General features: G+C 35.0%; 2 protein-coding genes across 3 annotated transcripts in view; one reads left to right on the top strand and one right to left on the bottom strand.

Annotated features, from left to right (window-relative positions):
- Positions 1–15,159, bottom strand: part of LOC134138327 (spermatogenesis-associated protein 7-like) — a 93,306-nt gene that overhangs the window by 11,860 nt on the left and 66,287 nt on the right. The window lies entirely within an intron of this gene.
- The window catches only part of CENPF (centromere protein F), a 40,057-nt gene that overhangs the window by 11,818 nt on the left and 13,080 nt on the right, over positions 1–15,159 (top strand). Inside the window, exons 7-11 of the mRNA XM_062571819.1 lie at positions 2,298–2,423; positions 5,367–5,495; positions 7,486–7,608; positions 11,030–11,165; positions 11,515–15,002. Coding sequence (XP_062427803.1) covers positions 2,298–2,423; positions 5,367–5,495; positions 7,486–7,608; positions 11,030–11,165; positions 11,515–15,002 — 4,002 coding nt within the window. The remainder of the gene's footprint in view (positions 1–2,297; positions 2,424–5,366; positions 5,496–7,485; positions 7,609–11,029; positions 11,166–11,514; positions 15,003–15,159) is intronic.

Genomic DNA, 15,159 nt, shown 5'->3' with positions numbered 1-15,159 from the left:
TAGTTTTAATGGGATTTCGTGAGCTAATCCTAAGCAGTTTACATACATAGCTACACTAACTAATAAGGAGCAAAAGGGTGGTACAATTTGCTTTGCCAAGAATCTTAAGTGATATATGTATATATATGTGTGTGTGTTTATGTATATATATGTGAAATAGTTCTGTTTTTTGCTTATAATTGTGCAATGATAAAGAAAGTGCCAGTGTTCATAATTACTGAGTTCAGACTGTGTGACATAACCATTAATAATTTTTTTCCTAATTAGTCCAGTTGCAATACCTTTCTAGAGTCTTTTTTCACAGCATTTCACAAACTTGAAAGTAGTGCACAGAGGTCATAATTCCTTCAGTCTTCGTATTCCCATGTTGTTCTTTATTTACTTTCAGTCATCTATAACAAAGGAAAAAACATGTTTCTGTGTGTATCTTCTCCAAGTGTAATAATTGTTATCTGTCTTTGTCAGCAAGTTTCTACCTGGTACCTACAGATACTGGAAAATTGTGCTATTTTCTACAAGGTCTGTGTTGGTCATTAAAAATACCTATTTGCATGTTGAGGGTTAATCAGTTTTTCTTTTGAGACAGTAAAATTCTCTTTGCTGTCTCTGTGAGTAGCTGGTTTAGAGAGGTTATGGCTGAGTGTAAGGTAAAATCATGTTATTGATACAATCCACTGAATATATAAAGGCACTCGTAGTGAGCTTGTCGGAAGAACTGAACCAAGTTAAAAGCTCACTTGCTCTGAAAATGTCTTTTTTTTTTTTTTTCGTTTATTTGATCTCCTAACCTGTCTCAACTTCCTAAATCCATTGAATATTATTTGCTTAATTTTGCCTGGTTGATTTTCTACCAGTTTAAGAGAGTTTTATTGTCTTACTGGGGAATCAAATTGGCATTAAATCCAAGACAAGGGAAGGGGCAAGACTGTATAACTAAGAATACAAATAAGGAAAGACATGGATAAGTGGGATTGTCTGGCTCCATTTTAATTAAGATGTAGTCCATCCTTAAGGTACAGCACAGCATTGTCTTGTCCCAAAAGGTTCCTTTGCTTCTAACATCTAAAAGATGCTGCTTTCTATTTGATTTTCTTATTCTTGCATTGAAACAAGGATCTTCTGCCTGCTCCTAATTCTTTGTATATAGAACTGCATTGAGTTTTTGGACTTTATTTTCCAGCTTAGCAGCCTAAATTTAAATTTAATTAGTTCCTCCCTTTTGCACTTCTCGCTATGTCAGTGGCATGATCACGGACTCATGACCACAGCATTTCCTCTGTTGTTAAGTATCCTATTTAACATCATACAAGATTCACTACCCTTCTGATTGGCAAATAATTTTTCATGTGGTCTTGTAGATCCTCACAAACCCTGTTATTTACTGTGTACCCATTATTACTACCTTCTTCTTATCTTCTTATTACATAGATGGGTTATTGTTATCATTAAGTTCATGAGCTGCCTTTGCCATCAGGAAAAAAACAGTTCTGTTCACTTTTGGCCAGTTTTTCTCACTCTCTGGAAAAAAATATTAAATATTTTTGTGCAACTTTGTAGAGAATACTTTGCATTTGTAGATTGTGTTTGGAATAAAAATAAATTTTTATCTTTGTGGAATTAATTTGACATTGCTTCACTGTCTTAGTTAGCCTAATACTAATTTAATAAACTGAATTAGGTAACAAACTGATATACTTTTAACATAGAGGTTAAACCAGAACATAGGCTACTGTTTTTTTATTTAAAGTTTGGATTATGAAAAATGTTCCCCTGCTGTTGTTCAAGTAGGGTAAGATACTATATATTCTTTTTCCTATCAGCATCAGTGTGCTGAATCACTCTGAAATTCCATGTAATATGCAGTTACATTCCAAGTCTAAATATTAAGTTGTTTAGCAGTTAGGGGACATTCTTTAGGTCTTAACAGCCTGAGATACTGGAAACTTAGTTTTAGTGTCAGATATAGCACATTTCTGTAGACTGTCAAGCAGATAAAATAATTGAGGCAAAAAGTTATATACATATGATTTTTAAGAAACTATTGTCTTTGTCCCCAAACTGCTATCATCAAAGACCCTGATTTTATGAAGATGATTAACACTAAGATGATAAGCAAATACATGTTCATTACCTTGGATTGCTAAGAATTTGTGTGTTGCCAGGCAAGTTAAAGTGTAGGTTATTGGAATGCCAAAGCAATTGTGGTAAGTAAAATCAGTGCTTTTTATATGAATGTATACAAACATAAATAAGACTTGCATTTTTAACATTTATGACTGATAACTAAATTATTATAGGTCAAATTGATGGAGCAAAAGGTGAAAAAAATGTCAGAAGAACTGAATTGTCAAAGACAAAATGCTGAAAGTACTCGTTGCTCTTTAGAACAGAAAATAAAAGCAAAGGAAAAGGAATACCAAGAGGTAAGGGAAGAACAACGTTTTTTTATTTTGATTTCCTGAAGAGGTAAAATTGCATGGCTTGTTTTGTGTGTCTGCTTTTCAGTTAATTGCAACCAAATTGGACAGAGCAGTTAAGATCTCAAAGGTAATTGAAAAACTGAAAACAAACATCCCAATAAAGGAGAGAGGCTGTCAGGGAGATGTAGAATTATTTTAGTACTTGTTGGACAGAATCCATGTGAGAGAGCAGCTGATACAAACCCATAAGAAACCAGGTTTCATTGGCTTCATTGTTCACAGAATTATGTATACACGGTTTTAAATTTCTTGACTCTACTCTGTTATTTGTTCATGTGGAGTCTGATTTGAATTTGCATGCATCTCTCACATGAAACACTGATTTCTTCTGGATTGTATCTCTATTCTTATTCTAGATCAGGCACAGAAGATCATAACATTTGGGAATAGCATAACTTTTTTTTGTTCCTTCTTGCCAGCTATAGCAGAGGCAAAGTAGCATCCCAGGTACATTTCTGTAGGGGGATTAAGTTTAGCATTCACATTAATCAAAGCTCAAGCTAAACACTTCATATATTTTTTTCTGAAGCTTCATAAAATGTCAGTGTTTAGGAAATATGAGACGTTGCTCAGATTTGGAAGTAATAAAGCCATTTCAGAGGAGTATTTTAAGTACTTTTTTGTTTGGGGGATTGGGTAGGAGATTGCCCTGCTGATGCATAAAATGTTTGTTTAAATTTCTCCATGCAAACTTCAGATTCAGAAGGTGGGATTCATCTTAGCTTACCTCAAACATTTGAAATGTAGGTGTCAGCCAAACTAGTTACTTAGGACTCTACTCTAGTCTGTGGAAAGAGATAGGCTCCTCTAGCAGGTTATTCAAGATACCTTAGATACTGATCTTCACTCTGGAGCTGTGTGTCTGTGTGCTAGTAGTGGAAGGAGCCTCCACTATTAGCCGAGATGTAGCTAGCTAATTTTTGAACATGCGAAATTAGATGAAGCACATTTTTTTTGTCCTGGCGACTCATCTAAAGAAAAAAAGATTTTCTGCAGTTTATATCTTATGTAGCACTTAAGCCTTAGAAGGCAGGATCAGTCCCTAAACTTCAGAAATAATTATTGGAATGCTTTGGAACATAAATACATTAAATTCATCATTTCATCTATAAGCAGTGTATGAGGGTGCAAAAGACTTCCTTGCATGCACTGAGGTCAAGTTCCTGACCAGAGTTTTGCAGAAGAGCCCTATGTAGCTACTCTGTACTTAGTCAGCATTAGTTACTAGTTTCAGCTATGCCCGGTTGGTGTCATATCTTTCATTTTTAAAATATAAACTATATTTTTTTAGGCTATTCTGTTTGCATGGGTTCCACAATTATCCTTTCTTACCTTGATACTTAGGATCTGTTTGTTTACACGGTGTCAACTGCTGTACGAAATAGAAAATTTGCAGGCCTCTTCTGCTGTTTTGCTCTTGAGCAGAACATACTAGAATGTTAAGTGGTGCTGGCGTCATTTCACAAATATAACTGTCTAAAATACACTGGACTTAAGTGCTTTCACTCTGAACCTTTTCTTATTTTGTATTTTTTTTCTCTCTCCTTTTTTTAATTTGACTGGTGGCAGTATGGTTCTGTTTCTTTAGTGAAGCATTTTGTATTCCATGAGTTGAAGTGATTATGTGTATTTGTATGCATGGGTAAAGTTTATATTCTTTATATACTATATGAAGTATATATTCTTTAACTATGGTAATGTTGTGACAATTGGCAGCTGGTGAAAAGGAGGCTGATGTGTTACATGCCTCGCAACAGGGGATTCAAGTTGCTAGCTTGTTCAAGTGAGATTAGGAAGGCAGGGGTACAGAAATTGATACTGACAGTTTCAGCTGCTTCTGAGAGCTTTTGTTCCTACCCAGATTTCCTTTTCTGGCAGACTAGGTAGATCTCTAGACAGAGACAATAAATGTGATTATATAAATGTATATGAAATATGTATATGTGTGATAATGTGTATGAATATACTAGTATTCATACAGATGGATCTCTTGGTGTTATTAGAACTTCTCACTGGAGGAAATGATGGGGACAGAAGTGAGTGCATGTTTTGAAGAATGTGAGGTAACTAGAAGGAAAATACCAAAGAGAACCACTAGCACTTTATGGCCTTTCCTGCTTCACAAGCATCATAAAATTTATTAGTAGAGCATCCTGCAGCTTTTGCAAAGAAATTATTGCTGATATCCTTTTTTCCATTTATTGCTCTTAAGTATCTCCATGATTCTTACTGTTCTACATCTTATCATAAACTACTTCCTGATCTGTACAGAATCACAGCTGTAAGATCCAAAATGATAGGAACAAGCCTCATGAGAAAAGCCAAGTACAGCTGGTATGCTTATATGGCATGTCGTGAGGTCCACAACCTTCTGCAGATTTCAAGTGCACTTTAGGGATGCTATTCTTTTTGTGTAGATTTCATGAATGCCCTTTTAAGATTCTGTTGTTGCTCAATCCTGTGCTGCATATTAAAGACTTTTTTTTTTGTTTTTTTTTCCTTGAAAAAAAATCAACCCTAAGTTATATTAAGAAACAACAAAGAAGAGATGAATTTGTCAGTTTTGTCAGTGTAATTCTTATATGAAAGATTATCTATGAGCTGAAAAATATTAATTTCCTTACTAGCTTTGGATTCTTTTTCCCTCTCTGTGAATGTTGCTGTGATAGAGTTTTTAAGCAGACTTAGATTGGGCTAGGACTGTTCTTACCTGCATTGAATTTGCAGTGTGCATCAACGTTGTTTAAAATTTAATTATAAAAGACAGATTTCCCTAGGCAGTCAGTATTAGCTAATGAATATCATTTGTTATAGCTACAGTAACCAAAATAGATAATTGTTGCAGTTATATGTTTATTTCTATTCTAACATACCGCTGTTTTCTAGGAACTATTTTGCCAGCAACGTTCCTTACAAACACTGGATCAGCAGTGCAACCAGATAAAAAACAAACTGAATCAGGAGCTCCAGCAAGCCAAAAATGACTTCAGCACTCTGCAGGCAGAATTTGACAAAGTAGGCTTTTTGTATTAAAATCCTTTCTAGGTTTATGATTTAGTGGTCTGATCAATACTGCCTTAGTTTTATTATTAACTGCTTTATGTAAAATCAATGTAGGGAATTACATTAATGTTTTGTACAGTTTGTATTAACTGTTTTGTTTTTACCAGTTCTCACTGAAGTACTATGTATTTAACTGAATTACAGGGTATAAAAGCAGTGAGACTAGTCCGCTTCCCACAGTGAAGGAAATATAAATGCTGAACAGTATAACTAAAATAAATCTGCTGGAAGAGTGAGGAGTAGCTATGGCTGATCACAGGAGACACTTTATACGGAAAGCCTGGAGAGGCTGTGAGCCAGGGGTGGAAGGACAGCTAGCGAGTAGCAGGCTATCATTTGAGGCAGGTAATTGCTGGGAAGGTATAAAGTGTCTTTCACAGACAGCTCTGGAAAATTGTACTTCAAGGAGTAAAGGTGGCTGAGGAGGAAGATCCATCTCAGAGCCTTTACAGTAAGGCCGACTGTTAGCAGAGGTGCAGGATGATGGTAGAGCTAAGCTGATCCAACAAATAACTGCTTGTGGGGAGGACAGCCTCATTCCATAGCCTGTGGCTACGTACTCCTGTTACTTCCTTTGTAGCAACACTACTACACTCATATGACCCTGCAGAGAGCTAGTAAAGGAGCTAAAACAGGAAAAAAAATTAGTTATTTACACACACACACATATATATACACACATATATAATATGATACATGCATAAACACAAGAGTTTCCCATCAGTTAAGTGCCTGAACTGACTTTCCATAAAAACAGAAGCATTAGAGACTGTGTAATGGAGGACATTTGTATGAGGGAGGTGTTCCCCTCTTTTAGCAGCAGCTAGCCATTAGATCAGATTAGTTGTATTAACCATGTTTTAGGGGAAATTGCAAAGCAGCATGTGCCTAAATAGGAGATGACCAAAAAAGAGGAATGTGAAAAAGCCTCAAAAAATCTGAGAGCAATTATAAAGCAACAGAGCAAACTGAATTCATAAACAAGGCCACAACAATTTGAGCAATGTTTTAAGAAGCTCCATTAGCAGGGGAGCATTAGTGTGAAAATATGAAATTGTATAGTTTGATGGAAGAAGGAAAGTAAAACAGGTGGTGGAAGAACCTGAAAAGAGGTTGGATAATTAGTTTCATCAGAGTGTTCTTTAACCTCTGTTCCAATTAAAGCATTATTTCTCTACACAACATTTTTTATTGAGAAATTGCTGTTTATTGGGAATACTGAGTCTGTGCTGAAATAAAACAATTTCTAAAACGGACAACAACTTTCCAGCAGGCTTGTTTATTTTAATAGTTTAGCTAGGTGAATACATTCAATCAAATGTTTTCAATAAAGGTTTCTTTATATGCACATTCTTTTGCATATGCTTACTTGAAGAAATAGATCTTAGATAGAAAACAAGTGTCTCCTAGTTTTCTCTACAAGAAAACTAATCTATTAATGTAATTACATCAGACTTTTTTTTTTTTCTTTTGGGTTGATAATGGGATTTCTTTCCTTTTTAATCTGAAGCATTATAGGACTAGTTTGACAGCTGAAAGAGTTTGTCAGCAGAGTGATAGTTACAGTTATGATCTTTACTTTTGGATTCACATATCTTAGCAAAGGGATATTACATTGCAAATCTCATTTATAACCTACAGATATCACTGTGATGATGTAGCTAAAAGTGGGATGCATTAGTCTGAAATTTCAGACAGTGAGCTTTGAAATGTATGTATTGTTAGACATGCTGCTTTTCTGTTCAGAGATAGAAGAGAGGATATGCAATAATAAGCTGTTTTTGAAATGACAGTAAAGCAATTTTAGGTTCATGACGGAATAAAATAATTTGGTTTTCTTATATTCTGTAATACCATTTTGGAGTTCATGCACAGGAGTTTAAAAAACAAAAGGAGTTATATATGACTGTGAATAAAGTGTGAATTTTTAATTTTCTTACAGGTAATGGCAGTGAAACAACGCTTGGAACATGATACCAATGATCTCACTCAGAAGCTGTGCAGAGCAGAGCAAGCTTTATTAGCAGCCCAGGCTAAGGATACTGAGCTGAGAAGAAGCTTCGAGGTAAACAATTTAGAGGCCTAACTGATATGATTAATAACCTGTATTGGCAATCTGTAAACACTAGTACCATCCAATATTTACTAAAATAATGCGGCTCCCCAAAGCTGTATATAAACACTTTTATGGACTATCTTATGTATTTTTATTTTAGGACTAAAAGCAAAAGTCTCTTGAAACAAAAGGTAGATTTGATAAAGATAAGTCCAACATGAACTAGAACTGTATCAGTAGCATTACAGCAATGAATCCTAATCCTGAGGCCAATTCTGCAAATTGTGCGCTGACTACATGAAATCAGTGAAAACATGATTTCATGTGACAGCTAAGATATATTATTAAGATAGTCCATGTCACCTCTTTCAATGAAACTTTTTTCCTTTATTTAGAAGAGGTAGAAAAGAAAGAGGGCTCAATAGATACGAAAACCATGTGTGTTTTATTTATTTATTTTTTTTTTAATTATAATGCTCTTTCTTTACTTGTTGCCTGTTGTCATGGGCAGATATAAAATAATCTGATATAATTTCTGCCAAAACAAAATTTACTTGTTGAAAGTTTGTGAAAAATTTTAAACTAACATAATGTTTTTTGATCAGATCAACACGTGTATTTTCTGGCCACGACAAATTTGATTCAGAGATAGAATCCCTTAATACAGCTTTCATACACTTTAGTATACGAAACTTCAGTCTCAGCAGCTACATTTATACTGGTAAATTGCAGTGTCAGGGGACATTCGCAGGTATTTTAATGTGACCATTTGTACTGTTAAATTGTTAGAATAGTACTGGGCTTTGGCCCAGCTGACTAGCACTCTTTCAAACAATTCCCAGGCACAGTTTGGGAGTTAGCATGAGCCTGGGACCATTCCCTGCAGGCAGTCTGGTTAAAGCCACCTGTTTTGGAAGGTAGAAGATTTTAGTGGTACAGATATGGGCTGTTCCATCCACTTGGCCTCAGTGCCACATAATAATCCTTGGCACACTTCATTTACTAAATAAATGTCACAATGCCTTCCAATGATAAGGCTAATCCAGATAGCTTTTGTTTTTATATGTAATATAAAGAAACTTTTAGCTAATGAATTCTACATTTTCTTATGTGTGACTTGCCAGATGTAATCTATTCAGCTTCTGCACATTGTCAATCTTTCATATTTTTAGGCAAAAAGAGTAAGATATTATCAAATAGTGTGGGCTCATGCCTTTCTGGCTGTGAAATTACACGGTGAGATTCGATTTGATAGAGTTTGAAGAGATCCCACTGTCAGAGAGTGTCCAGTTGTTGCAGATACCTTTTATGCTGTAAATAGTTGGAAGTGCTTTATTTCTTTATTTTATCTATCAGAATTGTTGCCATCTTACTAAGCTGTAATTATAGCCAGTTTTTTTCCTCATATTTGTTTGCCTTGGCCAGAGAGTTGGACAGCTGGTGATAGTGATGTTGTGTTAGAACATAAGCAATAAACTTACAAAGAAGATGAATCCGGGGAAATTGTAATATTTGAAGAGATTGCAACCATTACGGTTTTCTTTCTATTTTATGACTCACACATGATCAAATATAGTATATGTTAGCAGAGCTTAGACCCTGGCTTACCTTCCCCATTATCATAAATGTATATGTTGCAAAAAACTGCATCTATTGCTTAGACGTCTTGCAAATTTTGTTCACAGTAGGTTTTGTTTATAGTGGAAGAAAAAGGTGATGACGTTGGACATTTCCTTTAGTAAAGGAAAATTGTTGTAGTCTTATAATAATGATCTAACTACCCAGTGGAGAATAAAGCTGCTTTGCAGTGGTTAATTCACTGGTTAATTGCCTTCAGTCATTACAGTATGATAAGATTAGTCCTAAAAAAGTCAGAAAACAGATACACTTTTGAGACATATGTTTAGTCCAATACAAAGACTTCTAAGATATCTAGTGGTGACATCTCAGTAGCTTAGCAATTCTGACATCTTAATATATGATAATTCATTTTGATAGTACAAGAAAGTCCAATACTGCTGGAAAAATGGCCAGTCTGGCCCAAACTACTCATAAACCTATGGCTCATAGGTCTACTCACTGAAAATTTTCTCTTGGATAATAGTGCTAACTGTGTGCATAGGTTCTGGAGTTTGCCTTGGTTTGGTTTTTGCTTTTTTAAGGAACAATTGTAGAATACCTAAATTAAGTAAAACAATATATCAAGTAGAATCTATAAGTGGATTTAAAACAAAGAGATTTTAGTCATGCTTTGGAAATGTGCACGTAACTAGCTATCAGATACTTAGTTTATTAAATTATGGGTTCATTTTTGTTGAACGTTGCTTGTTTGGAATCTTTGAATCTTTGTACCTTTCAGCTATTTATTTCCTTAAATTTAATTGTATTTCTGTCCATAGATCATCACAGATTTTCTGATGAACAGGCTTGTTTAGTTCATGTACTTGTATCTGTGTATGGCGCTTTAAATATGGGAAGTGCAACCACTTGTACTTCTTTAAAAAAATACTGTATATCAAGATAACTAGAAAACTTTGTTCCTTGAAACTTATATTCTGGAGTGAATGGATTTTTGAAACTGTATTGGGGAGGCTATGAGTAGAAGGAAAGGTAACTGTTAGTGACAGTGACAATTTTAATCATGTTCTCAGAGTGATTTATTTATGTTGTTGCAAAAACAAGCCTGCTCTGCCAGCAACCTTTTAATTCTTTTTCATCCAGACCTTTCCTTTTCTTGAACTTGGCTTCTGTGAACTACCGCCCATCTGCTAGTAGTAAACGGATGAATAATTGACGGCTTGTTTCCAACTGGGCCGTGCCAGTGCCATGCCATCTGTTGTCCAGCACAGGAGTTTGGAGAAAAGGGATTAGCTTCCTTAAAAGAACTTTTATTTAACTTTCTAGATGTAATGTAGTTGCATATATATATATATTTTACTCAATTTATTTGGAAAAAATACTCTTAATAGCAAAATAACTCTCTAAAATAGTAATAGTAAAATAGTAAGCATTTCTTAATAAAATTTGACCAGTATTGCCACAAAGATGTTGTTCTGTGGAAAGAAAAGTTGTCTCTACGCCCGCAGACAGGCCATTTCAGGGATTCTTCTCCTTTGTGCCTTTGAGAAGGTAGCATAACTTTGTCAAGTCAGACATACTTGCCTACGTTCTGTCCTGTATTGATCTGGTTGGGACGGGTCATGAGGAGCTGTTTCCCTGGAACATCCAAGGGACACCCTAACTGTGTCAACTGACAGTATCTCACAGAAGCTGTCAGAATAGTTCAGCTTGTGTTCCCTAGCAGTGTTTAGGAATCGAGCCCATTTTTGTGTGAGATGTAGTGGAGTATCTTTCTTTTGATTAAACAAAATGAATTCTTTGATCTCTTTGGAAATTTGTTTGAAGTATGGCCTTGTTTGGACTTTTTTAGGAATTGAAGAAGGAGAAAATCCTTCTTGACTGTGAATTTGAAAAAAAACTGCGAGAGATCCACCAATTTGAAGAAGAGCTAAAAACCATCAAGGAGTCTCTAAAGCAGAGCCAGAATTTTGCAGAAGAGATGAAAAGTGAGTAGCATATTTGAATTTTCCAGAAAGAACACTTTGGATAGACTGGTTTGAAGTGCAGTCTTATATGAGGCTGCAGAACTGAAAGTTAACGACGTCTATGAGTACACAGTTTCTGGCAACCTCAGGTGATTTTAGAAAAATCCTTTATCAAGTGTAATAATTTGAAAATGCTTTGAAATATAATGAAAATTCAAAATAGTAAAAGTAAATAGTAAAATTTGATCTAGAAAATTGTAGATTGTCAGGATTGACTGTTTTTACCGCATGTCCCTAGAAGTAAATATTTTCTATTTAGCTGCATCATTTATTGAATAAAGCAAACATTTAATGATGTTTTCTGTTACAGATAAGAATATATTTCAGGAAGCAGAATTAAAATTGCTAGAAGAGAAATTTAAAAAGCAGGATAGCTCCCTTTCCTTGGAGAAGCTGAAATTAGCTTTAGCTGACATGGAAGAGCAGCAAGCTTCTACTCAAGACCTACTCAAGGAAAAGGAAAATTGTATTAAAGAACAAAAGTGTAAAATAATTAAAATGGAGGAAGAATCGGGAGCTTTTCAGAGGATCCTTGGATTCAAGGAGAAAGAATGTGAAGAATTAAAAAAAGAGACTACTGCTTTTTCTCAATGGAAAACTGAAAATGATCATCTTATAAATAAACTTAAGTCTGAAAAGGAAGACATGCTGACTCATATTAACAACTTGGAGAGTTCACTCCAAAGTGAACAAATCAAAAATAATGAACATAATGAGAAACTCAGAATAATGGAAACTGTAAATGAAAGGAATAGTATAGAGATTAAAGAACTTAAAGACATGCTAGAATGTAAAAGTGCACAATTAGAAGCACAGGAAAATGCTTATGATGAACTTCAACAGAAAGCAGAATTTTCTGAAAAAAGGTACCTGAAAGAAATAGAAATCATGTCCTGTAAAATACTCCAGCTCACCAACCAAGTTGGTGAACTAGAAGAAAAGTTACAGTTAGCAGCAGGTGAAAGACTGCAAAGGGATCAATGTTACCATGGTCTACTTGGTGAACATAGGAAAATCTGTTGTCTTGTAAAAGCAAAGGGTACTTCAGAAATGGCAGAAGATGGAGAAGTTCTTCTACAAAACAGTCTGGATAAAACTGTTTTAGATGATAAACAACTCACAGTGAATGACTCCATCACTGAAGATCACAGGTGTACAAAAGCTGTTTTAGGAATAGAAAAAAACAAGGATCTGACCTTACAAGATCAGATATCTTCTCCTGAGATTTCATTGGTGGCTGAAAAGCAGCTGAACTCAGAACAAAAGAAGCAGTATGAAGACTTACTGCAAATGAAGGATGAAACAGAGAAAAGGCTAGTTAATGTAGAAAAGATGCATGAAAGCTTTGTGACAGAAACTAAACAGCATATTAGTAATTTGCAGATGGATATTTCAGCACGTCAGGATTTTGTCGAAAAAACATTAGCTGTTCTTGAGGAAAAGGACATGCAACTGCAAACATTGAATGGAAAATTAGAAAATGGACAAGCAGAGATTCAGGATTTAAAGATCAATAACAAATTGCTTGAGGATTCAGTAAGACAACTAAAGCTCATGTCTGAAACATGGAGTTCAGAGAAAAAAGTCCTATCTTCAATGATTTGCACATATAACAAAGAAATTGAGAAACTTACTGAAGAAAATGCAACCCTTTGGGATTTAAGCAGAGCTTTAGAGCAAGAACAAATAACTTTACTTGAAGCAAATAAAAATATTTCTAATAGTTCAAAGGAAAGAGAAGAAATAATTTCTGAAATGTCTAGGAAACATAGGGAGGAAAGAGAACATATTGAATCAAGATCTGAAGAAACTGAAAAGGAGCTTACTGTTCTGCAAGCAAAGTACAAATTGATGGAAGGAAAAAACGTGAACATGATGTGCATTTTAAGAGAGAAGACAAATGAGTTTGAGGAGAAGAAAGCAGAATTAGAACAAGGGAAACAGGTATTTAGTGAGAATGAAGACATCTTATGCAAATTAATAGCCTCAGAAGAAAAAAAAAAGCTTTTGATCCAGGAACTTCAGCAACTACAGTCAGAAATTTCCCATATCCAAAATGTACCTTCTGTTGAACTTGACTGTTTAAGACAGGAAATGTTAAATGTCAGAGCAACACAGAATAAAATGCAAAAGCAATATGATACTTTATGTCAAGAGAAGGAGCAATTGGTCGTGAAACTAGAAAGGAAAAGTGAACCTGTAATGTGTGACTTCAGTTTTGAAAGGAGACGCAATTCAGAACAGTTGTGGGAGCCCATGGAAGAAAAGCACACCCAGCTAAACAAATACCAACTTAAACTCAAGCGTCTTCAAATGGATTTTGAGGACAGAGAACTTTCTGTAGAAAACTACAGGTTACAAGTGATGCAGCTGGAGACTGCTTTAAAAATAATGGAAGTAGAACTTGAGAAAAGTAAGAGGGAAAAAGAGATAATGCAGCAAGAACTCTTGTCTGTTAAAGAATTGAAAACATCAGATTCTCAGCTTACAGGGTTAGATGAAAGTGGCTGCTCATTGGAGTGTAATTATGGTACTATTACCCAGAATTGTGAAAGAAGAGGAATGAATGAAAGTTATTCATTGATCTTCCCTGAATTAACATCAGGAGAAAATTATCATGACCAACTGGCATTGTCTTTGCAGGTAACAATAAGCAAACTGAATGAACTGGAGAAAATGTGTGAAAGATTGCAGGCTGAAAACCTAGTATTAACCTCTGTATTTAATGACTCAAAAACTGATGGCACCACAGTTACTAATAAAGTGGCTGAAGAGGAAGAGAAAATAATGAATGCAGATAAAAATTTAAAAGGTGAAAAGGGTATTTTTCCTGATGAACTTATGGATCAGAGTGATAATAGTGAAAGGGGAATATATTTGGATAACAAGCAAGTACCCTTCATATTTAAAGAATGCAGTACTGTTCACAGTTCTGACAGTGAAGACCGAAAATTGTCCAGCAAAGAAGTTAAAAAGCACTTTGCTGAAATAAAAGAGAAATTTTTCTCTTTACAGAATGAGCATAAATTATTATATGAACAACATTGTTCTCTGAGCTCAGAAATATCTGAACTACAGTCTTGTATTGAAACACTGAAGGCAGAAAATTCTTCATTGTCAACAAGTCTGAGCAATGTTGATACAGATTCAGTGAGAGTGCCACTATCTTCTAGACAAAAGGATGGACTGTTGGACTTAGTTTCAACTAAGTCTACTATTTCTTTTTCAGATATTTGTGAAAGCCCCTCTTTTATAGGGGTAAGTCAGGCTGATAATTCTTTTAACAGTGATACATACAAATGGCCAGAGGAAATTATTAGGTTGAATAGTTCAGAAGAAATAATTCCAGAAGGTATAGGAAAAGTTTTAGTGGAATATCCTCATAATGATCCCACACTGGACTTTACTAAAGAGCAAAAGATCATTACTCCTAGACAATCTAATCTTGAGAGCAGAGTTGAAGAACTTCAAATGCTGTGCCAGACATATGAGAAGTCCATCAAAGTTCTTGAAGACCAATTTCACCATCAGAAAGATAGGAAAAAGGAAGAAATACAAGAGCTGAAACAAATTATACTTTCTGAAAGAAAAGAAATAGATCGTCTCAAAGAGCAAAATATATCTGACAAGGAAGAATGGCAGCAGAAACTGAGTAACCTGAGTATGGAAATGGAGTGCAAACTAGCAGCAGAGAGGAAACAAACTGAAAATCTGTCTTTGGAGCTAGAAGCAACAAGATTCCAGCTACAAGTCCTTGATTTGAGTTCTTGTTCACTACTGTGCACTGATACTGAAACTGTAAGTAATTGTTCTCATGCAAATAAGTTTTATGTTAACCATTTGCTCTGTAGTAAAGCCAAACGTGGATATTACCCATCTGAAATGAAATTTTGTTAAAACTGTGTCACATACAAGCAATGCAGTTCCTTAAAGAAAGAAAAAATCCAGTCCTTGA

Source organism: Rhea pennata, chromosome 3 (assembly GCF_028389875.1).
Source record: "Rhea pennata isolate bPtePen1 chromosome 3, bPtePen1.pri, whole genome shotgun sequence".
NCBI classification, from domain to species: domain Eukaryota; kingdom Metazoa; phylum Chordata; class Aves; order Rheiformes; family Rheidae; genus Rhea; species Rhea pennata.
Note: the sequence above shows the minus strand (reverse complement) of the source record. Positions and strands in the feature narration are given on the sequence as shown.